The sequence below is a fragment of the Chrysemys picta genome, chromosome 10 (assembly GCF_011386835.1).
Source record: "Chrysemys picta bellii isolate R12L10 chromosome 10, ASM1138683v2, whole genome shotgun sequence".
In the NCBI taxonomy this organism is placed as follows: domain Eukaryota; kingdom Metazoa; phylum Chordata; order Testudines; family Emydidae; genus Chrysemys; species Chrysemys picta.
In genome coordinates, this window is record NC_088800.1 from 6,719,312 (window position 1) to 6,744,145 (window position 24,834).

The 24,834-nt window shown below is 45.9% G+C and overlaps 1 protein-coding gene across 3 annotated transcripts in view; it reads left to right on the forward strand.

Moving 5' to 3' along the window:
• IGDCC3 (immunoglobulin superfamily DCC subclass member 3) overlaps nucleotides 1-24,834 on the forward strand; it is a 188,664-nt gene that overhangs the window by 154,887 nt on the left and 8,943 nt on the right. For 2 of the 3 annotated variants that reach the window (XM_024109149.3, XM_005305394.5), the window contains 4 exons: nucleotides 7,879-8,126; nucleotides 8,577-8,741; nucleotides 22,804-22,992; nucleotides 23,330-23,434. In XM_024109149.3, the coding sequence (XP_023964917.2) occupies nucleotides 7,879-8,126; nucleotides 8,577-8,741; nucleotides 22,804-22,992; nucleotides 23,330-23,434 (707 nt within the window). The remainder of the gene's footprint in view (nucleotides 1-7,878; nucleotides 8,127-8,576; nucleotides 8,742-22,803; nucleotides 22,993-23,329; nucleotides 23,435-24,834) is intronic. The other variant, XM_042856579.2, reaches the window with a different exon arrangement.

A 24,834-nucleotide genomic window follows, 5' to 3' on the forward strand; every position in this document is an offset into this window, starting at 1 on the left:
GGATATGATGGAACCACTTCAAGCCAGGGGGGCTGCTGTACCCCCAGCACCCCTACTTCCAGTACCCATGGTAGGTGCTTCCACTGAGGATATACAGGAGTCTTGATAGTCCATTTGTGATATCCGCAGGTCAGGTTGTGTTGTTTTTTTCAGCGTGAGTGTGTGAGAGAGAGAACGAGCTTTATTTTGAGGTTACTAGTTCCTTATATATTGTACCTTATGGAAAGCACAGCATTTTTTCCTAGGATAAGCACTCTGCCTGCTTCTCTGCCCTCAATTTCTACACCTCATTAAGGTTTTTAGGTGTTGTTGAAAATTTAATAATTGTATCGACCCACTGTCTGTGACCTAGTTCAAAGTAACACAACATCTGTGGCCTCTGTTGATCATTTTTAATGGCTATCTTTGGCCCTCATCATCTACCACTCACAAACTCGCACTTATAAACCTCCAGGAAAGAAAAGTTTTAAAAAGTCTCTAAGGCAGAGGTTTTAGCTGCATGCTGTCTTCAGTGTTCACAGAATCTTCTTTCTTCAGCCACGACAGTCTGCTCTAGGAATGTGAGCTGCTGGTGTAAAATCTCACGAGCTACGGCTCAGTGAGGAAGTTTAGTTATTTAATATGGCAGAATACAGTGATATCAGGGTCCTATTGGTAAGGCATATGGTGCCTGTGAAATATCACAGGGTATGCCTACCCAGAGCCTGATCGCTTAGCAACCCCAGGGACCTCTTGGGCTGGAAGTTCTAGCATCTGGACAACATGGTTTGGTTTAAAATGGCAGCTAATCACCTCACACTTTGCCCTCTGAAATGCTCTCTGAAAATACAGGAGAAAGGGTCAGGTATACAGTGGCTATCTTGCAGCAATTGAGTTGCCTGCCCTTTAACTCTGCTAGCATTCCACTAAGATAAGCTGCCCGCAGACGTGTTGAGACAAGCCTCTTTCTAATATTGAAACAGCCAGAGGCAGATCAAATTTTAATGGAGATAATATAATTTCATCTGGACTGGCAACATGATGCTGGCTGGAGAGTAGGCTGTTTTCAACTGGGGGAAGGGAGATCTGGGTCAAAATCAAGGCACTGGTCCTATTCTTTAAGGCCCTCCATGTGTATCTTTCCATTCCTGACCCACCAGGACAGCTGCAGTCAAGAATGTTAATGCTGTTGGTGCCTGGGATGAGACTTTTGGTAGGAGGTGGTAGGGGGTAGACAGAGAGGTCCCGGAGGACTGTGGGTCTCTCTGCTGGAGATGATCCCAAGTCTTGCTCTGTTGCTGCGCAAAGGTCACCTTCTTATGCAAAAGCCTTCCTGCAATGACAGGAGTCAAAGAACAAATAAATATGGAAAACACCTCCAGGGAAGAGTACCTAAAGCTAGCCATGATGAACAGGATCCATTATGTGATTCAGATGTTATATGATTCTTATTCCTGTATGCTGCATCTAGGTACTAGAGAGATGGGTGCATTGTGAAAAACGCAGAGAGACAGTTCATGAACATGGAGGTAAATCAAATAACCCCTCCCAGCCCGCATTGAGGAGTGTCGGCAGACCATTCTTGGGCAAGCCTGCCGCAGCCCGAGCTGTACCTGTTCTGTGGCTAGAGGCAGACATCAATCCAGCACTTTTCCCCAGCGCTAAAGATAAAAGAAACAAATGTTTTTAATTTCAAATTCAACCTATGATTTGTGTTGCCGTAGTGTTCAGATTCCACTCTGAGAACTGCTATTGCTCAACTTTTATTATATTGCTGTTCTTCTGTGACACATTCGAGACCACCAGCGTTGGACTTCGGCAGTAAAGAATTTCACCGGTAAAGAACAATAAGCCACCTGCTCTAATCTACAGAGCCTGTTTAGCATTACGACGGGCGGCCACAGACTGGACTTGAATTAGATGCAGTGCTCTGATCTCTTAGGCAGAATAGGCCCTCGTATTAAGAGTTGTAACTATGATCTTGGCTTGAGGTTGATCTGACCTTTTGGGGGCATTGCATTTGCGGTAGCGTGTGCATCCGAGGCTGGGGAATCTCCCGCCACCAGAGATCAGCAGGATCACCAAGCCCGACCATTTCTCGGTTATGATGCTCCACCCAGTTTCCCCCAGTAATGCAACTGCAGAAAGACCAAATCACAGTCTTCTGGAAGACAACCCCCGAGTGTGGGTCCACTCAGGACAGCTGAGGAGTCGAGGGAGAGGTGGAGAGTTTTGATCTCTTCCTGACAGCGTTGGTGCGACTTGTTTAGGTATCTGACACCTAGATTCTGCGGGGATTGGTGAATTGGATATGAGTTGGAGGCTCTTTCACATGCCATCTGGTGCCAAGGTATAAATTAGAAACTGGCTGATTGCAGACCCTGGGATTAGATCAGCATCTACTTCTCTGGTGTCATGTGATTTCCTCAGCATGTTGCAACAGAGAGTTGGCTTTTTGTTTACAGAAGGCTACATACATGTCGGAGAGCAGGGCATGAAGTACAGGTCTGGTTCAATAGGGGCCAGTTCCTAACATTTTCAGAGGCTCCCCACTACAGGAAGCTGTCAGGGAAGACATCCAAACCCCGGACCATCTAGTGAACCACTGCCCTCTAAGAGCCTTCTCTGGTGGGGCAGCTTTGATTCATTCCCTTTCACTGGAAGTCACAGACTTGGACGTTGACCTTGAGTGCTTCTTCGCAAGTGGCCATATGAAAAAGGAAGGCTGGAGAGTCTGCTCCATCGATCTGAGCAGCCAGCCCAAGAATGAAACGAAAGGACAGTGAGGTGTGAACGGAGCCTGGGCACGTCTCCCTTCCCAACCCTGACTTTCCACTGTCTTCCACTGACTCTCTTCCTACATTTAAAATATATATTAAACCCAGCTATAAGTCAGTGGAAGCTAAATGCTTCCCATTGTTTCTGTGCAGTCGGGAGGTTCCGCGCCCCCCTCTGCTTCAGAGCCAGCCTGGATAAGGCTGTTCTTAGGTACACAGATGCCCAGCGAATTCAGGAGAATAATCCCAGTATTGACGCTGCAGACGGAAGCGGCATTCCTGCTCCTTTCTCACATCATCTGTTTTATGCAAAGCTGCAAATACAGCTTTTGAATTGCATAATCCCGCCTTTCCACCATCTGTCCTTGTGGAAATCATCTCTTGTTGACACAGTTTAGCTACACGTTGGGCCTTCTTTCCCCCCTTTCCTTTCCCCTTTAATCAGCTATATTGAGCCTATGGCTATGAAGGGAGCTTACGGTTTGATTCACTGAAATCACCATATCAGCTGAAACCACCCCATTTCGTATTCCATTTACAATGTTTCCAAGGAAACAAAGGCCTAGGACATAAATAGATGGCTGTTAAACATTTGCTCATGTGCGCCAGTCCTGATGATTTGCAGGGCAGAAATATGAATGTTAAATCAACAGCAATAATGAATTTTAATATAGGCAGACCAATATTTTTGTTACAATTAAAAGAATCATTCATTATGATATACAATCAGGCAATGCCGGGTTATTTGTAATTTACATTTTCTGCTTACGGTTTTTCTCTGACATAAACAATGTGCCTGATTCTGACCTTACTTAAAGTCATGTAATTTCATTGACTTCAGCAGAGTTACTCCAGATTTTCTCCAGCGTAACTGAGATCAGAATCATCCCCAGCGTTTCTTTATCTCGAACATTCACCCTAATGTAATAAAATGGGTTTTTTTAATGCCATGATCTGGTAATAAATGAGGATTTGGTTAGACTTGGAGCATTTCTCACATACCAAAGGGTCTGTGTGTGTGTGTTTGTTTCTGGTTCAGGAATCGTTTATTGGATGCTGCCTTTGACATATACTATGGTGAAGCACTGGAATGGGTTACCTAGGGAGGTGGTGGAATCTCCTTCCTTAGAAGTTTTTAAGATCAGGCTTGACAAAGCCCTGGCTGGGATGATTTAGTTGGGAATTGGTCCTGCTTTGAGCAGGGGGTTGGACTAGATGACCTCCTGAGGTCCCTTCCAACCCTGATATTCTATGATTCTATGTCACTGAAACCCTGAGACATTATGATCTAATGAAAGTTACTGCTAAGTTACAAGTGAGCCAATGCACCACCCATTCAAAACCTGTCAAATGTGCTGAACAGAACTCAGGAAATCATCACAAGAACAACCAGGCCAATAAGCATAAATACAACGCAACATCTATGTGGCCACCACACTGTATAACTGTATTATGTGATACAGTGGTAAGCAGAGTTTACGTACAATAATGAATGAAAAATGTCCTCTGTGAAAATATACACCCAGCAGGATTTTGTCAGGTGATGAGAAACATCCAATAGAACATGGTAGGTTAAAATGCCAGTTCAAGGGTTAGTAAAAACATTTCCAACATTGTCCAGTCCTGGCTGATGTAAATGTACCGGTAACTTCCCGACATCAGTTAGGGACGGGGCTCAGGCACTGGGTTTAGCACCATGTCTGAGCTTCCCCAGAGTGAGGGGTTGGATCTGTGTGTTTGGTTAGGGCTCATCTCTAACAGAGACCTATGTAAGCTACATCAATGGTTTATCATTTGCCCTTGAATGTGAGATAGAAATGGTCTGAAGACATCATACACTGTACCTCTCCCACCAGATTGTTCTTCTCCCTTTCACTCCTTCCCAGTCAAGGCCCCAAGCTGTGGGAACCTTCCTCCCCGCCCAGAGAGGAGACTGGGACAGGACACTCTTCCAGATCCCTTCTGCACTTTTTTGGCTGGCCAGAGGAGTTTGCTGGAGTCATTCACCCACCAGGACCGAGCGCCAGCCCCCTAGTCAATTCCTTTTGCACTTGAACTCAGATCTTCATGTTAGTGCCTGACATCAGCCATGAAGATAACCCGTGGATGCTGTTCAGAGAGGTTTGGCTCTTTTACTAGCCTCTGGTGATCAGTATTTACAACGGCTAGCATGACATATTAATAAAGTGGGGGCCAGTCAGTGGGATTTCTAAGTGGATGGATATTCCCTTTAACTTTTCTTACATTCCTCCACACACAGGGCCAAGTTCTCCCCTTGATGAGTTCAAGTAACTCCATTTAAGGCTAATGGAAGGTAACCTTATATATAAGTATTTTAGTATTCTAGCTGTGGTCCAGAACACTACAATTTCCAGCAGAAATTACAATTCAACTACAATTTACAGCAGTGATTTGAACTATTACCATCTCTTATTTTTTAAAATAAGGGTTCCAGTATTTGCTCCCATACAATATATTCTCATGCTGAGCTTAGCAGGAATTTACATCTTCAGCGCAGGCGGAAAAAAAGCATCAACTTCCCTCTTTTTAACACAATAGTAACTGGATTAACGCAGTTATAAATATATTTTGTTTGTAACCTCTTTGAGCTACTGCATCCAGGTTGTTAAAAGCAACTCCAGTTTATTCTAGCTTCGAAGGCTGCCTGCCTGTTCCTATTAGGTGGTAGAAAGAACATTGTAGGAGTACAGTGACCGAGGGTCTTTGAAGGTTGATGTATTGGATATTTACTTGTGATTTCTTGTAACCGTTTGATCGCAGCGATTTTCATCTCTTTTTGTTCCAAGCTTGATTTTTGAGGAAATACGTAAGAACTTGAAAGACAAGAGCATGTATTGTCTGCCCCACTCGGTCCCCCTTTTGAGAGCTGAAAGTTATTAAAATGCTGTTTTCAGGGGTGGCTCCGGAGCCACGTGCGGCTCTTCAGAGGTTAATATGCGGCTCCTTGTACAGGCCCCGACTCCGGGGCTGGAGCTGTAGGCGTCAACTTTCAAATGTGCCGGAGGGTGCTCACTGCGCAACCCCTGGCTCTCCCACAGGCCCTGCCCCCACGCCACCCCTTCCCGCCCCCTCCCCTGAGCCTGACATGTCCTCGCTCCTCCCCCAGAGCCTCCTGCACGCCACAAAACACCTGATCAGGAGGTGCGGGGAGGGAGGGGGAGGCGCTGATTGGCAGGGCTGCCAGTGGGCGGGAGGCTTTGGGAGCGGGGCAGGGGGGAAGCTGACGTATTACTGCGGCTCTTTGGCAATGTACATTGGTAAATTCTGGCTCCTTCTCAGGCTCAGGTTGGCCACCCCGGCTGTTTTGAACAGTAAATAGCAAAATAGGCAGGTTGCTACTAACAAGTGTGTCCTCTTTTTTTTTTTCTTTCTTTCTGAAATCGATAGTTGCTGGCTCTGTTTGTCTGAATCTGGGCAGCTGTTCCACCCCATTGGATATGAAATTGTCTCAGTTATAAATGGCCCTTGTCATAAAACCGTGCAGTTCTTGAAGCAGCAATTCACTTTAACTACCTGAGGTGTAAATGGAGTCTAATCCTTCTTATTACCACCTATCCAGTGAACAACCATCCTGTCACGCTGGCAGGACTGGGGCGCGAGCGTCAATGAACAGAGCCACCAGCATTTTAGAAATTTGGAGCGTGACCGGGTTTTTTTCCCTTCTGAAATGATTGTGACTGAAAACAGCCCCCACCCCCATCCCTGCAATATGTTTGAAGAGCAGTTCCAACTATTGTAGTATGAAATCAGTGCTTTCAAACACGAGCGTCAGAAATGCACACGGAGGTTTTGTGAAAACCTGAGAACAGGCTGGCAGGCTTTGGATTTCGATTTGAAATGATCCGGTTTTTCAGCACACAAAGGCAAAGGATGAAGCTATAGCCCCGCAGGATAAGTGGGCTAATCCTAATGTTACCCTAAGACTGCTAGAATGTGCTATAATACAATTACAACATCACCAGAGGGCTTTCTGACGGGGATTGATTAGACTTGGCTTACATTTCACGTGCTTTGCCTTTGCAAGCCAGCTCATTGTTGGTAGCTATTATGATGATCCTTCCTAGCCAAGTTAACATGTGACTAGGCACAGGAACCAAGCAGGTTTAGGGCCCATCTCTGCAAGGCACCAAGCACCGTTAACAGCTGAAGTTGGCACCAGCTGAGCTCAGCACCTGTCTAGAGGCTCTTGCCTTCTTGTGGAATCAGGCTCTTCAGTGGGACTAAAATCTTACTGAAAGTGGGGCTCAAAATTCACGCTATCCCTGTGCTGTCTTGCATACTCACTCTGCTGAACTCGGATTGCTTCCCACCCTCATGACAATTTGTGATCATGAAGCACCGGTCTCATCTCTAGGCTGAAATAACAAATGACTGGCAAATATCTCAGGTATAAAGAGCTGTGCTGAAAGCAACTCAGCTGAGCTTGGGGGGAAGGGCAGACTGAGATTCCACTGAGAAAGGGCAGGTTCTAAGCAAGAAGATGAACATGGATCAGATGTGAGAATGCCACCTCGCTACTCTTCCTCGATATTCGCCTGTTTATACAGCTGAGGATTGCATTCTCCCTCTTAGCCCCACGGTATTGTACTGGGAGCCCATGTCCCACTGACTTCCTCCGTGACCCCTAAGTCATTCTCAGAGTCACTGCTCAGTCTAGGACACAGTCGCCCATCCTGTAACTGCGACCTTTCTCCACAGCCCATGTTAGCAGCCTCTCGGGGCGTGCCTCTTCCCTTGTAACTTTAATTAGAGGCGACCACAATCTCTTCCATTCAAGACACAGATATGGTTACAAAATCAGGATAATGTCTCCTCCTCTTCCTCTTCCTCCTCCCTGGGCTTTTCCTTTTCATGGAATCATCAACATGCAGATGCAGGGTTGGGAGCCTATTTATAGCTCCTGTTTGGCTCAGCAAGCAATGCCAAATGGGATTTATTTCAACGGTCCCTTGGTCAGTCTCAGCCGTTCGTGACGTCTTCTCAGACCCGTCCGGATGGACCTCGCTGTGGCGGGCGGGTAGGATTTTGAAGGGGCCAGATATTCCTAGGAAGGCGCTCGGCTCAGAACATCTTGTTTTGTTTTGTCTGCCTGTATTTTTAGCACGCTCACAATCTACGGGATCAGTCAGGAGGATGAAGCCATCTACCAGTGCATCGCTGAGAACAGCGCCGGCTCCACCCAAGCCAGCGCCCGCCTGACGGTGCTGTGGGCGGATGGGTTGCCTGGCCCTCCGCAGAATGTGAAAGCCGAGACGGTCTCCGCAACCACTGTCCAGGTATCCTGGAGCGAACCTCTGCAGAACACCAAGGAGATCATCGGTTATGTGCTGCACATAAGGAAAGCTGCAGGTATGGGACCAAAACCTGATGCTCCTTCTCCCAGGCACTTGAATATTATGGTGATGAGGGACATGTAAATGACTAGATAGAGAGATGATCCGGTTATCTCATCCCTGTCATCTGCATCTCCCTGAGGATTAATCTTTGTGTGCAGGGCAGTGACTAGGAGATAAGAATAAGCAGAATATCAGAAAAGTGATACCAAGCCTTCCATATAGCCTAATAGCTAAATATAAGGAACTGCGTTCTGGTATTTCCTCTAAGAGGGAAGGGAAAGTGAAGCTATATGGGCCCAGTCCAACTCCCACTGTGCGCAGAATCAGGCCCAGGCAAATGCAGTTCCGTGTTTTGATGCAAAACTACGACTTAGTAAACTGTCGCTGCAACATTTGTCCGTCCTGTCATTCCCTCTTAGGCAAACCTAATGGCTCTCTGCTTTCCCTTTCTTGTGCATTTCAGACCCCGTGGAGATGGAATACCAGGAGGCTGTTAGCAAAAGCACCTTCCAGCAGCTAGTGACCGATTTAGAGCCCTCGACCAGTTATAGCTTCTATATAAAGGCTTATACCTCCCGGGGTGCCAGCAAAGCCTCTGAAGTCATGGTGGTGAGCACGCTGGGAGAAGGTAAGGAGACCTAAAGCTTGCGAGATCTGGTGCTGGGAAACCTGCAGATAGCAACGCCATTTATCGGGCTGATAAATGTACTTGAATATTTTAGATCATGTCTTCATATTGTTCCCCCTTTTTCCTGCTCTGTATTGTGCTGTAGGATGTTACATAGAATTCAAGTGTCTCCTTATGACAAGGAGTTAATGGCCTTCCTTATTCTGGCAGTATTGTACTGGCAAATCACAAGCAGCTCACGCTCTATCTGACCTCCTATGCTACACAGCCTAACATTGTGTAATTGGAAGTTATTGAGGGTTTTTTTTTTAAATGTAGCTGTTCCTCTGTTGGTTGTGTGACCTGTTGCAGGTGAAAGGCTCTTTATTGTTTATAATGTACCAAAGGAGAGTCTTTTCCAGCAAGTGGGGTATGTTTGTGGATTTTCTCTCTGTCTTTATCCCCATCTAAATACACTGTAGAGACCTCTGCGATATTTTGTGCTGTGTAATGCCAGTGGCTTCCTCACACGGCCCTTTTGTTCCCATTTCTCCTTACCCAGGGTCAGTCTCCCTTCTCTGGGAAATGAATGAGTTCTTTTGATCACCTCAGTGGGGCCTGACTTTGGGCGGCCTCGTGCCTAGAATCCCCCCTCACCCCCTCAATTCTGTGTGCAGGTCTTGCGGGATGAGGCCCTAGCGATGAAGGAAGTAAAGGCTATTTGCCAGGTGGTGCTCTGGGTCTCAGTTTGGAGCTGGTGTGAGCTGGGGTAGCTGCTTTGAGGGGGAGCATGAGGTAGAATAAAACCAGCACACCTGCATAGAGGGGATATGGAGAGCGATTGGAGCTGCTCCCGTGCCACTCACTTTCCTGGTTCCTGGCTCAGGGGGTGAGGCCGGGGCAAGGGTTGGGGCAAGGGTAGCCCTACGCTGGCAGCCAGCTACACGAGAGTAGCGCTGAAGCCAATGGGAGTTGAATGCCCAGCCCATCTCAGGATCAGGCCAACGCTGCACTGTAACCTTAAACCACTTGTTTTAACAAAGACTAAAGCCCAGGTCCTCCAAGGTATTCAGGCGCTGAACTCGCATTGAGGCTCTGGGCCTAAACCCCTACGCATGAAACAAAGATCTCCGTGTTCCCCCGGAGACAAAATACTGTAGTAACATGCGCACGGGCTCTGGTGTCTGCAGCCTGAAGAACACTGTAGTGTACTTTCTTTGGATGACACTGGTCCTCCTGAAGGCAGTTGATTAACAGCCCCACACAGCAAGTCCTCGCTTTACCCACAGAACAAGAAGTTTCCTTCCCAGCCGCAAAGCCCTGACCTGGACTGACCGAATCTTTCAGTTCAACCTCTGGGGCCTATTCGTACCTTGGCCTCTCTGTGGAGGTTGCCAGTTAGTGTCCCCAATGGGAAAGTGCTCTTTGTGATGGGAGACACTTGTCCACAGGAAACTGGACAGAAACCACCAAACCCTGTTTGACAGGCCACAGTCGTGAACTGCAATAGCTTTCAGTCACTGCCAATGTGCAGGAGGGTGCAGTGTTTTCTGAAGGGGCAGTTCTCTGAGCATTTCATGGTTTATCCCTTATTTGGTTTATTTGTCTCACAGCAAAATCTTCTTTTGCTGTGAGACAAATACATAGGAGGGGTGTGTTTTCCCTCAAGAAAGCACTCTGATTATGAATTTGAAATTGAAATATCAATGATATGAGGAGAAAGGGCCTATTTCAGATATAGTTGAAATAGGGCCATTGACTTCAAGTTGGTGAATCAGATCGTGACGCGGCTTTCAGTGGATGTGAACATTTGCTGTAGTATTTAAGTAAAAGGGCTAATAAATCCTTGCAATGGGGCGGGCAGGGTAGATACCCTTCAAGGTTATTCACTCAGCATTCTGAAGTAAACCAGTCATCCTTTTCCTTTCAGCGTAGAGAGAGGGGGTGTAAACTTTAAATCCTTGACCCAAAGCTCTGAGTTCAGTAGCAGTAGCCAGCAGCCACGCATGCCTCATAAAACTTGGTGTTTTCTGGACAAGGTTGGGGCAGGCTGGGTAGGGCTTTTTCACATTATTCCCCTAAATCAGCACATGCACGTTTACGGATTTTGTATCAGGGTAATAAATTTCCGGGCTCTTTGAAGCTTGAAGGCATCATCGTCCAGACCTAATGTCTTTAAAAACAACATCGCCCCGTGTAACAAAGATTAACCACTAAGCTGCAATTTGTAATGGACAAGTAAGCCTGGCTAAATATCCCATTCTCCCTCCACTGAGTTTAATTCACGTTCTCCCCCCCCCCCCAATTGCTGCTGTTTAAAGGGGCTCTTGTCATCTAGTTGATCTGTAAGATGTTGTTCTAAAAGACTCTCCTAAGAACAGAAATGTTTTCGTGACTTATTTTAAGTTAAGTGAAACCAGGTTCAGTTTGTGTTTTGACAAGGAGAGACTTAGGATACGTCTGACAGTCATGGCCATGCTGCAGGTCTTTCACTGCGGTGTAGTGTAGACACATCTTTCAAACGCTAGATTCTGAGTTGCTCTGTTCCTGCCCTTGGTGGAGAAACAGAGGTGTGGGGCAGAGATGGCTTTAAGCCACCTTTGCAGTCTCCAAATTCTAGTACGGCTGAGGGCCTGCTCTACTTTCCACTCTGCTTCCCATTGCCCTCTCGGGACAGCCAGTTACGTCTCCCCGACTCTGAGGATCGGACCTGGTTTTAGGACCACGTAGAACAGCTGCTGCTTTAAGTTTCCTCACTGACTTAGGGTCTTGAATGGACTTTACACCAGTGGAAAATTGTCATTGTGGAGCTCCCGTCTGCCACACCCAGCTGTTTTCTGTTCAAGGATAAAATATTCTATCTACAGGCTGAAAGGAGCTGCAAGAACAGAATCTGTGGCATCCCAGTTCCATGAAAACGTAGAGCACTAGGTGTGGATGATCACTGAGTATAAGACTGAAGCCAAGTTTATGTACCGTGGAACATGTTCATACGGATGCTTAGGTGGCTGTTTTGGTGAAATCTTATTGCCAGGAGAGGACCTATGCTGTCCAGGACTGTACGTGTCTGCAGAAGAAATGGGTGTGTTCGTCTATTAAAACTGACTAAAGTTACTGTGACAGGAAAAAAGATGTCGTTTCCCCTCCATACGATATTCCATGTGCAATGTCTTATCTGTTGCTGTCAAGTTTCCCCCAGGATGGCTCTGTCATCCTGACTCAGGGACAGAGGAACGGTGACACTTAGTGTCGCTGCTACTAGGAGACGTATTAGATGCACTCAGAATCCTCTGCTTTGGCACGTCTGTTGCCCGTTCCTCACACAGCGGCGGCTTGCCAAGCTTTGTATCTTAAACAAAATAACAAGATGAATTTTGCCCTAGCTTACACTGCATCCAACCTCATTGTAAACCGTTGGGTCCAGTGCATCAGGGCCAGATGTATCCCAGTAACTTCTGTATAGATGTGGCCATTGTAGTTCTTAGCCACAAGGTGAATGTCAGCACAATACAGAATTATTACCTGGTAGAGATTTTTCCAGGGTGTAATATGGTGAAGAAATTCAGCTCATTAAGAGCAAGGCTACATAAGAGTATAGGGCTCTCTGCTTCTTGATGCAAACTGTGCTGAGACAGTTTACCAGAACATAAAACAGGGAGACACTACTTGCAGTGCAGAAGTGAGCTCTGCTTCCCCGGGAGGTTGTGGGTAAGGCCCCATGAAGAAGTCAGCCGGAGCTTTCTGAGAGGAAGCTGAGTTGGATTTGGCCCTTCGTTTGTAGACAAGAAAAGATCCCATAACAGGTGTTCTAGTGGCTGGCCCGAGGATGGGGATGTGGCTGCTGGGCAGTGACTTGGACTTATTTCAGATTTCGATGCCCATAAATGCACGTCTAACACACAAATGCTGGCAAATAGCAACAAGCCGTGTATATCTGCCTCCTTCAAACCCTTCCTCCAAACGGACTCCTCTCGTATTTTCTGTCACTATCTCAACTCGGGTGCTTTCTGCTTCTTTCTTTGCACCTGGTCATATTAAAAATGAAGAAGAAGAAGAAGAAGAAGGTAGCAAGGAGGGAAACCAAATAAACGATCTGCATCCTTGGTAAATATCTGGCATTAGAGAAGTCTTCCTCTATGTTTTCCATTGTTCATGCTTCCTCCCTGTCTACACCACAGCTGGTTCTCATTTCTCGTCATGTCTCTCTTGTTTGAATTCTAAGCTCCTCGGGGCAGGGACCTCATGTAAAGCTCTAGGCGTAGTAGTAGCACCATACTCAATAGTGTGTTGAGAAGTGGACAAGCAATCAATGCAATGGAGAGAGGGATGTGATAACAAGGTGTGGGAGAGTCTGAGCTTCATTCTAATATAATGTTTGTTTGATCATTGGCAGAATTTCACATTTCAGCAGTTTAATGCTTCTCTTAGAGCTCTCCAGCCTGGTCCTGAGCTCCTGTAAGCCAGTTTTACATCTGCGTGACTCCACTTAATTGGGTGGAGTGACTCCTAATTTGCACTAGCAGAAGTGAGGTGAAGATTGGGCCCATTGTCTCAGGCTGTCTACAGGCAGGTGCAGGAAGACAGCAGCGCGTTGGGCCATCTTTGGAAGGTTTTCTTCATAGTCTAGAATCTTTTTTTTTTTTTTAATGAAAATTTAAATTGCACCGGAACTGAAAGAGCCAGCACAGAAGCTGTTGGTTGTATTGTCAGGTACCATCTCAATCCAGTCACCGGAGGGAATGATTCACAGGCAGAAGGGGAAGAGATGGATTAGATCAGAGGTCCCCAACCTTTTCCGTGGGGCGGGCGCCAGACGACTAGCCACCAAGGGCTGTGGCTGCCGGACAAGCAGCCACCGAAATGCCGCCGTGAAGCGGCAACATCAAGAGGCGTCGCCGCTGAAATTCGTGAAGCGGCAACGTCGAGAGGCGGCGACGCCGAAATTTGGCAGCATTTCAGCAGTAGCGCTTCTTGACGTTGCCGCTTCTCCACGGCATTTCGACAGCTGCTTGTCCAGCGGCCAGTAGACAGGCGCACATGGATGCCCTGGCGGGCGCCATGGCACCCACAGGCACCGCGTTGGGGACCCCTGGATTAGACACTGTAGGTACTTCAGTATAATATGAATTGGAAAGATGACACGGCACAAGCCTAGAAAGAGCGGAATAGGCTGAATAACTCCTTTGATTTCAGTGTATTCACTCTGGATTTATGGGCATGTAGATGAGATCAGAATCTGTTCCAATAGTTGGGATTGCTGCTCAGCCTTCCGGTAACAAGATAAAGAGGTGGCATATTACAGACTGGGAGAAACAGGTGCACGCCTTAGATGCAAACAATATGACTTTTAAAATCTCAAACTATATGTGCATCATAACCGTGTGTAAGCAGCACACACTCCTATTCTTGTCTTTTAATGCTTTTTAGGGTTTTCTCCAGGACTTTTTGACATTTCTCTAGGATGAAGACTGTTCCTTTAGTCATCTTCGGCTAAAGAGGACGCCAGGAAGAAAGTTGAAATGACCTGGGGAAAACTCCAAACAGCACGGAAGAGGAAAACAAGTATTCCATCCCTTAGTAAACTTGGGAGACTCCTTACATATATTAGATCTATTTTACCTCATATCTACTTCTGTGAAACACATATAAATGTGTGTGTACACGTGTATATATACACACATACCTCTATACTGCCATGCTGTATACATTTATTTGTGTAATGAAATTATAAACAGCACATGCATTCTACAAGTGCATACATAAAATGAAAATGATATATTCCAAGTTTTAATGAATACTATATATTTCAAGCTTTGAAGGAGAGACGTTCTTGTGGTTTTTAGTAATTGTAAGGCTCTGAACCCGTAAAATAAAACCAACTCTTCACAAATTGGGGTGGCCAATGTTAATGTTTCTTTGTCCAACGGATAATAAAGGTATTTCTCCCCCCATTACCACATTTTCATTTATGAGTCAGGTAATGAGGCTTTAACAAAGGGCAGATTTTCTAGGGTGACCAGACAGCAAGTGTGAAAAATCGGGATGAGGGTGGGGGGTAATAGGTATCTATATAAGAAAAAGCCCCAAATATCGGGACTGTCCCTATAAAATCAGGACATCTGGTCACTCTACAGATTTTCAGACAGCCTGCCATTGAGCGTACCCACTTCTGCCCGCACAACCAGTGCACACTCGTTTTTGCAACGATCCTGCAGGTTTGTGTGGAGATCGGATTGCCGGGCTCCCACTGGAACTGAAACATGGCTGCTTGTATGCACAGATTTGGCAGATGCCTACTTCTGTGGTGCAATCACTTGCATGCTCAACATTGGAGTCCAGAGGGGGAGACTTTGCCCCGAGTGTGCCCACTGCTCTTCTGTTGAAACATGGCAGCTGGTTTCGTTGTGTCTCCGACTCTTCGGCATGCAGAGTCTCAAGAGAAAGACACATGCTTCAACGAGCAGATCAGAAAGGGCAGTTTTTGCGCGTACCCTGGTGAGGCATGCACTGTAAATGCTGTGTAAGAACCTTGAGAGCTGGCGAGAGAGAACCTATGTACTGTAATATTACAATATTCAGAGGCTCACGGGCTTTGCCCAGCTGAAGCCTGCTATGGCAAAATGCCAGGAACTTGAGAATTACATCGAAATTGCACACACCTGAGCAAATGAAAAGCCTCTATGGATGCACCTCTGTGCACGTCGTGCCATTGAAAATGATCAGGCCCTTTTTATAAAAGGCAGGGGCAGCAGCCTGACAAGCACTGTGGATAAGAACGTTTAGCACTAAATGCCAGATCCTAAATTCCCTCAACTTTAGAGAAATCTGGATCCAAATCCAGATCCAGACTTTGCAGCTGGCCCTTATGCTTATAATGGTCTAAATGCCAGACCTCTCCTAACTTCCTCAGCTTTCAGAGTTCATATGCTGAGGCCAGATACCGGGCTGTGGCCGAACTGAGCTTGCCGTAGCTTAGGGCTGTGCTATTTGTACACTTGTTGTCAGTGGCCCTCAGAGCCATTCCAGTAGCCAAGTATTTCCAGCATGCAGGGTTGCACGGGTCCCTTGGTCCTGGGGGAGGGGAGAGGCGTAGAAGCAGTGGTGGCCACCCTGCATTACAAGTGGAGTCCTCTATGCAGGGTAGATCCTCCAGTGGCCAGACCAACTGGGGTTCTTGCTGAGTCGGTGCGAAACAGCTGCAATAGGGTGACCAGATGTCCCATTTTTAAAGGGACAGCCCCGTTTCTGGGGACTTTTTCTTATATAGGTGCCTATTACCCCCCAACCCCCGTCCCGTTTTTTCACAGTTGCTATCTGGTATATCTGCCTCTGCAATGAGGCTGAAATTCTGTACCCTAGTGTCCTTAGCTGTTAAGCTCTTTAAATACATCCTGTGCCTGACCAAGGTTTCTTAGTCTCTAAGGTGATTTCTGCAACACCTAGTCCTTGAGTGTTGTAGGGCAATTTAGAGATGTCCAGGCAGTTTCCCTCCCTCCCGTCATTTCAGCTTTGTTCAGGTAGCACAAGGCTAAGCACCCCGTGCTGCCATGTGACATCTGTTTACTTAAGGATACACTCAAATTTTCAATTCTTGGGGCTACCAAATGCTGAGCTCATCACACAGAAGTGATGCATTATTTCTCCCTAGCGGAGAGAACATCACGTGCGCCCTTGTATAGCTCAGCCCTAGCTTAGGGATTGACTCCAGGGCGGTTACCTGAATTGACTAATGTTGTGCAGCACAGTCCTGTTGTAGCCATAGATCCATTCACTGGATTTATGCCGTGCAACCGCCTCGGGCATCAAATGATTCTTATATAGGTCAGTTTTTATCTCCATAATGATATTGTCATCTCATGGAATGGCACGTTTTATCCCCATTGTCCCGTAGAAAGGGTATGGGGAGAGAAGCATAATGTAATACACCTTCTTACATCCTCCTGTTAGCTGCACGGCTGCCTTCTGGGTCCTCCCCATGTTAGTTAAACCAGCGTAGACTCCTTTATGCTCTATTCAATTCTGTGTTCCGAATTCAGAGGTGATATATAAGATACATTTTGGTAAGCGAGTGTGAGTCTAAATCTAACTAAGTAAATCCTGGTCTCTAACTCCTGGTCCCATATGTTATAACAGGGACACAACCATTGCTAAAATGTCATGTGGTGAAATGAACCGCTTTGAGATGTCACCATGAGCAGATGCTGGCCATGTGATGACATGAGACCAATAAATAAGGGCCACACTTCAACGGATGGGGTCCATCACCTCCACCTTCTCTAGGGATTCAGTTTACTAGGCTATTTTCCATTTTAGAGTAGGGCCTGGAGTTCCACCCCCTAGGCTGAGTCAAACGGCCTACCTCAAAGAGGGGAGCCCAGGCCACCCCACAGTTTTGTCCTGGAGGGATCAGGAGGGAAGAAGAGTTATAGGAAAAATTACATTATTGGATTTAAAAAAAAAATTATATCTACATCTTGGATGAAATGGCATATTCCAGTACAAGTTTAGTTCTGATCCATAAACAGACTCCACTGATGTGTGTACACATACAAAGCCAGGGTGTAAACAGATTTCCATTTCAATAACTTACACGTCTGGATACTATCCTGGTAAGAAGCAAACTTTGATATAATTGGTTGTTTTCCGATAACAGATGTTAAGCCGGAATATCTTTATACAAATGAATGTGGAAGCCTGCTTTCTTATCGTTTTCTACTGAATGTACATGGGGATGTTCTCCTAATGTAGGTCAATGGGAAAACTCCCACTCATTGGTCCTTTCTATTGACTTACATGCAAGTCATTAGGAAAATTCATTGACTTGCCCTGACATTGCATCCCATTGGGAATCAGTGGAGATGGAATACCTTTTTGAAAGACGTGATTGCATAGAAGTGTCTCAAACAACAGATTAGTTTTTGTTTTTCCATCACGACTGTACTTTTTGGAAAAAAATGTTTAAAATGTCTGGGAAATTTCAGATCCTTCAGATATGCTGTTTTGACCGTAATGTCATAAAACAGTAAAAACCTGTGAAAGTAGCTTATTTGCTGTTGTCAAGCTTCAAATTGGCACAATTACTTTTTATCGACATTTGGAAACAAACTTACCTTTTCTGTAATACCAGGACAAGATGCCACTCAGTTCAATTAAAAACGGATACATTTAAAATCAGTTATTATTATGATTTATTCAAGTATACAATAACTTCGTGGAACTCTGTGCTAGAAGATATTGTCAAGACAAATATCTCAGTAAGCCTTGATAAAAGGTAGAGACAAGATAGCTGAAGTAAAGTCTTTTATTGGAGTAACTTCTACTGGTGGACGGTACAAGCTTTCAAGCTACACCCACATAGTTGTTACTGGGGCATTTGATGCATTGGATGAGGTATGCCACAGGTTGTGATAAGCATAGGTAGGACCCATGAACCTTGAAAGGTGTATGTTGTGAGGGATATTGATCTTTGTAGCAATGGAGATACGTCTGCACGTTTTGCACCTGTTGTTCTAGCAGGGCCTGGTGCTGCTTTGAGTTGGTGTGTCCTGATCTGTGGGAAGTTAGCTTCTCATGATGAACTTGGCAAGTTTTGCAGGTTATTTGAAGGCCAGAAGTGGGGGTTCAGGAAAGATTTCTTTCAGGATATGGTCCCCCTCAAATATGTGTTGTAACTGTTTGATGATACCTCATACGGGTTCCAATGGCTGGTGGTAGGTAACAACCAGAGGTGTGCTGTCAGTGGTTTTTTTTTTCTGTATCAAAGCAGGTTCTCATGGGATATTTAGGTAGTCCATTCCATGATGCAATCTACTTCTCTGGTGGAATGTCTTTGTTTAGTGAAGGTGGGTTTACGTGTGTTTAGGTGTATACGCTGGACTTTCTCTTTGGAGTTTCTCTGAGCGTCTGGCTGTAGATAACAGATTTTTGTGGTGTGTCTGGGGTGGTTGCTGGCTCTGTGGAGGTGAGGTGGGTTTCTTGTATATAGTCATTTGTGGGGTTCCATTGTCAAAGCTAATCATGGTGTCCTGGAAGTTGATGCTGGTGTGGAAGTGTTCTAGCACAGTGATTTTCAACCTGTGGTGCGCAGACCCCCGGGGGTCCGCAGGTTATGTAGTAAGACTTCCAAAGGGGTCCGACCTCCATTTGACATTTTTTAGGAATCTGCAAATGAAAAAAGGTTGAAAACCACTGTTCTAGAGAAAGTTTGATGGATGGGTGATGGCTGTTGAAGTTGTGGTGGAAATCTACGAGGGAGTTTAGGTCTTCTGTCTGAGGAGGAAAATATCATGGCTTATCTCAGGGATATCGTTGGTCTTGTGGTGCATTTTGCCAGAAATTCTTCCTCAAGGTGGCCGATGAAGAGGTTGGCATATTGAGGAACCATCCTAGTATTCGTGGCTGTCCTCCTGGTTTGGACAACGCGTTTGCTGTTAAAAGTGAAGTTATTATGGGTGAAGATGAGTTTGGATTTCTGAGGGTTGTGCATTATCTTGTATGTGTTTGAGGCAGGCAGCGAAGCTGTTGCGTTGAGGGATGTTGGTGTATAGGGAGGTGACATCCGTGGTGGCAAGGATGGCGTTTGAGGGAGGTTGTTAAAGTTGCAGAGTTTCTTGGGGAAGGCCGTAGTGTCTTGGAGGAAGCTGCCCTTTTGTGTGGTGAGTGGTTTAAGGATGTTTTCTATGAGTCCTGATAAGGGATGTAAATATCATTTTAAAAGTTAACTGTTCAAACAATTAAAAATATTTTGTTTAAATGGTTAAACGGTTAACCAATTAAAGGGCCAGGTATGGTGCAGCAGGGGCTGCTCTGGCGGGGCGACGTGGGGTGGCTGGAGCCAGTGGGTGGCACAGGGCGGCTGGAGCCAGGTGGCCAGGCGGCCCAGGGGTTAACAGTTAAGGTGGGTTAACTGGTATGACTAATGCTTACGATTAACTGGTTAACATTTTACATTGCTAATCCTGATATTCCTTCAGTAAAAGTGCCCTGGCCATATATGATGGGCCTGCTTGGGTTCCCTTGTTCGTGTATCTTGGGAAGCATGTAGAAAGTCCCTTGAGTGGGTTCTTGGGGGATGAGGTTGTAGGGTTTTTCTTCAAGTTGTTTTGGGAAGTATTTGACAGTATCTTTAAATTCCTGGGTGAATTGTGTTAGGAGGTCTCCTATGAGCTCTTTACAGTAGGTAGTGTCAGAGAGTTGTCTGTTAGCCTCGTTGACATAGCCATCACGATAAAGGACTATGGCGGTGTCCTCTTTGTCTTCAGGTTTGATCACTATTTGGTCGATGGATTTCAGAGACTATCTGCTTTCCTCTTGGTGGTAGACAGATTGTGGTGGATGTAATGTTTGTTGAGGATTTCACAGAGAATTTTTTTCCTGAAGTAATCAATGTAATGATCCAGTGTGTGGTTTTGTCCTCTGGTAGCACATCCAGTCCAATGATTCTTTTTTCTTATGATTATCAATGGGGATGTGGTGCTTCTGGGTGGTGTCATCTTTGTTGTGAAAGAATTCCTTGAGGTGGAGTAGATGGAAGAAGCCACCTCCAACATGCCTTACCCCTTCTGTTTTGCAGTCTGTCCCAATTTTGCTTCCTTCCCCAAGTCTGTAGAAGAGCTCTGTGCAGCTCAAAAGCCTGTACCTTCCACCAACAGAAATTGGTCCAATAAAAGATATTACCTCCCCTATCTTGTCTCTCTCATATTCTGGGACCAACATGGCTACACCAGCACTGCAATAAATGGTTAGACATTTCTAAGAAAAAGAATAATGACTGTAATTAGAGCCACTAGGATACAACTACAGGACCACCAATCCTTATTCTTTTGAGCACAGACTGCTAACCAATTGGACTCAGATACTAATTTCATCCCTGTTAGGTACTTTATGGAAGATGAACACCTTTTTCAGAGGTATCTGATACTGGCTACTATTGGATACAGGATTCTGCTATAGATGGACTGTTGTCCTGTTGCAGTTTGGCAATTCCAGTGTTCCTGTTTACCAGGATTAACTGAGATCAGATTTATTCCCAAATTGTTATAGGGCTAGATTCTCTCCTGCACCAAGGGCAGGGGCAATAAGGAGCTAGGTCCAGCTCTCTGATTCTTGGAGCAAGCCCTGGACAAGTGACTTCAAGCTGCATAACTGGTTTAGAGTCCTTCAGGGACCCTAAAACCATCCAGGATTGCCATGGTGTGGCAGATCTCTGCCACTCCTCCTGCCTGACCCCAAAACACCTCCTCCCTCCCCTGGCATGCCCCCTACACCAGATGTCAGGGGCCCACAACTGGCACATCGGCACCAGCAGGGAACACACCCCTTTGACAAGGAAATTCTCTGTGGGCCAATTGTGGTCAGTTTGCACTTAGTGAATGGTGCAAAAGGGCCAGACACTGATTAGAACATTTGCTCTATCGAGTTTTGTGGTAGTCAGCAAAAGTGTGAATGACGGAGCAACACCTGGGACGTCTAAAGAAAGTTGTACACGAGAGTTTGGGAGGGAAAGGAGCACAGAGAGGAAGGGGAAAGCAAACCGAAAACCTCAGTCCAAACTGTCTCTCGTATTATGTGTTAGGCAGGCACCCATGTTAGTCTACTTTCTCTATCCCTAAAACACAGCCTGGGGTTTCCATCACTTCGGAAGCCACCTTGCTTTTTAAACTGAATCAGCCATGAAAAACCCCCATGTTTAAATTACAGGGAAACTTGAACTGGGTTTGCAGACCCCCAAATCAGGCCGTCAAGCTAGGTGGGGTTGGCTCGCTCCTGGTACGTGGTCTCACTCTGGTTATCTTTGTGTTAAAACACTCTGATGGGTGCAAGGAAGAAACAAATGTGGGGAAAATCTCTGCGCAACTCACCACTCCAGCCACCGGCAAGAGCGTTGAGAATGGGGCCTGGGGGGCATATAGCTAGCTCTAGGCCTGCCCAATGCTCTGACTATAAATCTTTCTTTACCTCTATGGCATAAATCGGCATGTGGCCTGTGGAAAACAGGAAGAGATGCAATACCCCCAGGGGCGCTGGATGACCCAAGTTCAGCAGCAGCCCTTGCTACCCCCTGTCAGTGCCAGCCATGCAGCGGTGCCCAGTGCGTACATTGGAGGACAACCCTACCAGCTCCATCCCTTGTGGGAGTAAAGCACTCCTGCCACTAGCAGCTCCTCCCCTTGTCTCCAGGGGCCTGAGCCCCAAATCCATTGATGTCAATGGAAAGACTCCTATTGACTTCACTGGGCTTTGGATCAGGCCCTGGCCTCAGCATTATGGGTAAGTGGGGATAACCAAGTAAGAAAGGAGAGTCCTGCATCTCCCCTGCCCCCCAACCTCATGCATCCTTGAGATCCGGTAAGCACATCCCTTTCCAAAAAGATTATGATGAAACTGCTTGCAAGGTAGCAGCCACATAACGTAGAGAAATGTACTGCCTTGATTGAAACGACTTTGTTTTTCACTCTGATCCCCGATTCTTTCCCTTCTTTATTAACCTCTCTGTGTAATGGCCCCTGAAACACTCTGCAGAGCAGAGCCCAGACTAGCAAACGCTGCTGGAACAGTGACTGCAAGTCAGTGCAGGAAGCCTGAGAGCTCAGCCGGTTGCAGCATATTTCACTTATTGCTTTAAGACTGATGTCTCTAACTCCATCCTTCTGGTTTCTCCCTCCCTCAGGGATTAATCACTCTAAAAGGCTACCATTGCCCTGGGGGGAGGAGAGGGGAATCTGGCAATTCACTTCCAATGCTCCTGCATTCCTGACCTGACCCGATGGAGCCGAGAATCAAATTGCAACAGAATCTACAAAGTAGCCTCCTAGCTTGTTGAACGGCCATGCTGAGAACAGGAAACGGTTTGAAACTCACACAACTTCTTGCAGGAATTCAGGACTATAAAAGCAGGATCTAGCCTAAGCTAATCTCGACCAAGTGAATCTTTCTATCACACCCCCTGACTCAGCAGCTACCATGAAATGCTAGGAGGGATTTCATTATTTTTCTGTGCACTGCCGATTATGTTTAGGCTACGACGGGAACAAGCATGACCCAAGTCTTGAAAAACCTCTCTCTCTCTCTCTCTCTGTTTCAGTCCCAGCAATTCCGTCCCTCTTTATTAAAGTTCTTAACAGCACCACCATCCAAGCGGTGTGGGAGCCCTCCGTCAAACTGGGCCAGCATGAAGGATTCAAACTCTACTACCGTAAAGTTCACCTATCCCACTTTACTGGCCCTATGCTCCTGCCCAGCAACATTACATCTTATAACATTACTCACTTGGGTAAGTACAGAGGAGGGCGTTAGCCACATTACGTGCCTTCGCTGAGCAAGAAAATTCCCCTTCATGTTGTCATCATAACAGAATGTCTAGAGTAATATACGACAGCTAGGAAATATATATCATGAGTGCCTAGCAAGGTTTGTTTTCCACTCCTCCCTTAGGCCCTCAGCCTGCCCCCACTGATTTAAGTGAGAGCAGGTTCACTTATACTTACAGTGACTGGCTTTTGCAATGCGTGTAAGATGTTTCTGTTTTCATGACAAATGCAGGCTCAGCAAGATTAGTGTACTGTAGCTCTTTAACCTGAAATGCCCTCCTCGTGTCTTTTCTAAAATAGACCCATCAGTGGTATATGAAGTAAAACTCCTGGCATATAACCAGCATGGGGATGGAAATTCTACTGTCCGCTTTGTATCCCTTCGAGAAACTGTTGAAAGAACAGGTAAGAGGCAGAATCAGTCCAACTTGTGTACGCGATGTGAAACGTCACAGCATCGGAGTGATCTAGCCAGAGACGGTGAGGGTCTTACTAACGCACAGTTAATTTAATAGTGCATCCAACACTGTATGCTGCGACTTCTGAACCATCACCTTTAAGAAGCACTTTATTTTCTGCACAGCAAATAAATGTGAAGCTAGGTTGCATGGAGAAGCGGTGCCCTCTGGTGGCTAATGTGCTTAATTCCAGTTGCTTAATCTTTATGCAAGTTCATTACCCCTTTCTTTCTTTCTAAAGGAAGCAACTGAAAATAATATGGGCATGAACCGCCAGCTCTGTAGCACACTCCAAACCACCATTACCGATTGTTAGTGTTGCTAGGAAGGAAAACATTCTGGATCTGGCTCCGTTCAGTCTGATCTCTAGTTACAGAAAACAGTTTCCGGTACTCCTGTAACTAAATAGCAATGTTTGTCTTCTAAATTCAGATTGTACAGGCCACAAATGGAGAATGTGGCATACTGTTTGGTGGACAGGTTAGAGAGTGCACACAGTTAGCTCTCTCGCTTTCACAAGCAACAGCTGTGTATGGACAAGTGTGGTTATGTATTTGTATTATCACATCACCTAGGAGCCCCACTCATGGCTTAGGTGCTGTACAAACACAGAATCAAAAGATGGTCCCTGCCCCAAAGGCCATTCCTTTTTATCACCAACATTGTTTTAAAAGTCTTAGGGTTAAATCCTGGGAGTTCGTTCCGTATATGTGCAATTCCAACTAACTTCAGCGGGAACCCGGAACATGGATCCGAGGTCAGAATCTGGCTCTTAATAAACTCGGAGCCCAGTTCTATCCTTAGTTACATTTAGATAAGTTCATTGTACTCAGAGGAGCACGTCAGGCTTTTAGTGCTCGGAAAGAACGCAGAACTGGGTGTAGTCACCAGTGTGCTGGGTGCATTAGACAGATTAGATGAGATTGTATTGATTATAGTAGTTTAAGGAGCCCATTGTTGTCCTGCTTTTCTAAATCTCCACACACTTATTGCAAGTGGGTGATAATAGCAGATAAAGAATCATTGTTCCTGGATTCAGAGTGGTAGCCCTGTTAGTCTGTATCAGCAAAAAGAACGAGGAGAACTTGTGGCACCTTAGAGACGAACAAATTTATTTGGGCATAAGCTTTCGTGGGCTGTGGCACCTTAGAGAATAACAAATTTATTTGGGCATAAGCTTTCGTGGGCTAAGTGGGTTTTAGCCCACGAAAGCTTCTGCCCAAATAAATTTGTTAGTCTCTAAGGTGCCACGAGGACTCCTCGTTCTTTTTTCATTGTTTCTGGAGTGATTGCTTGGTTGTTAACAATCTGGGACAGTTTTGTCCATGACAGTCTCTTTCTGTCAAC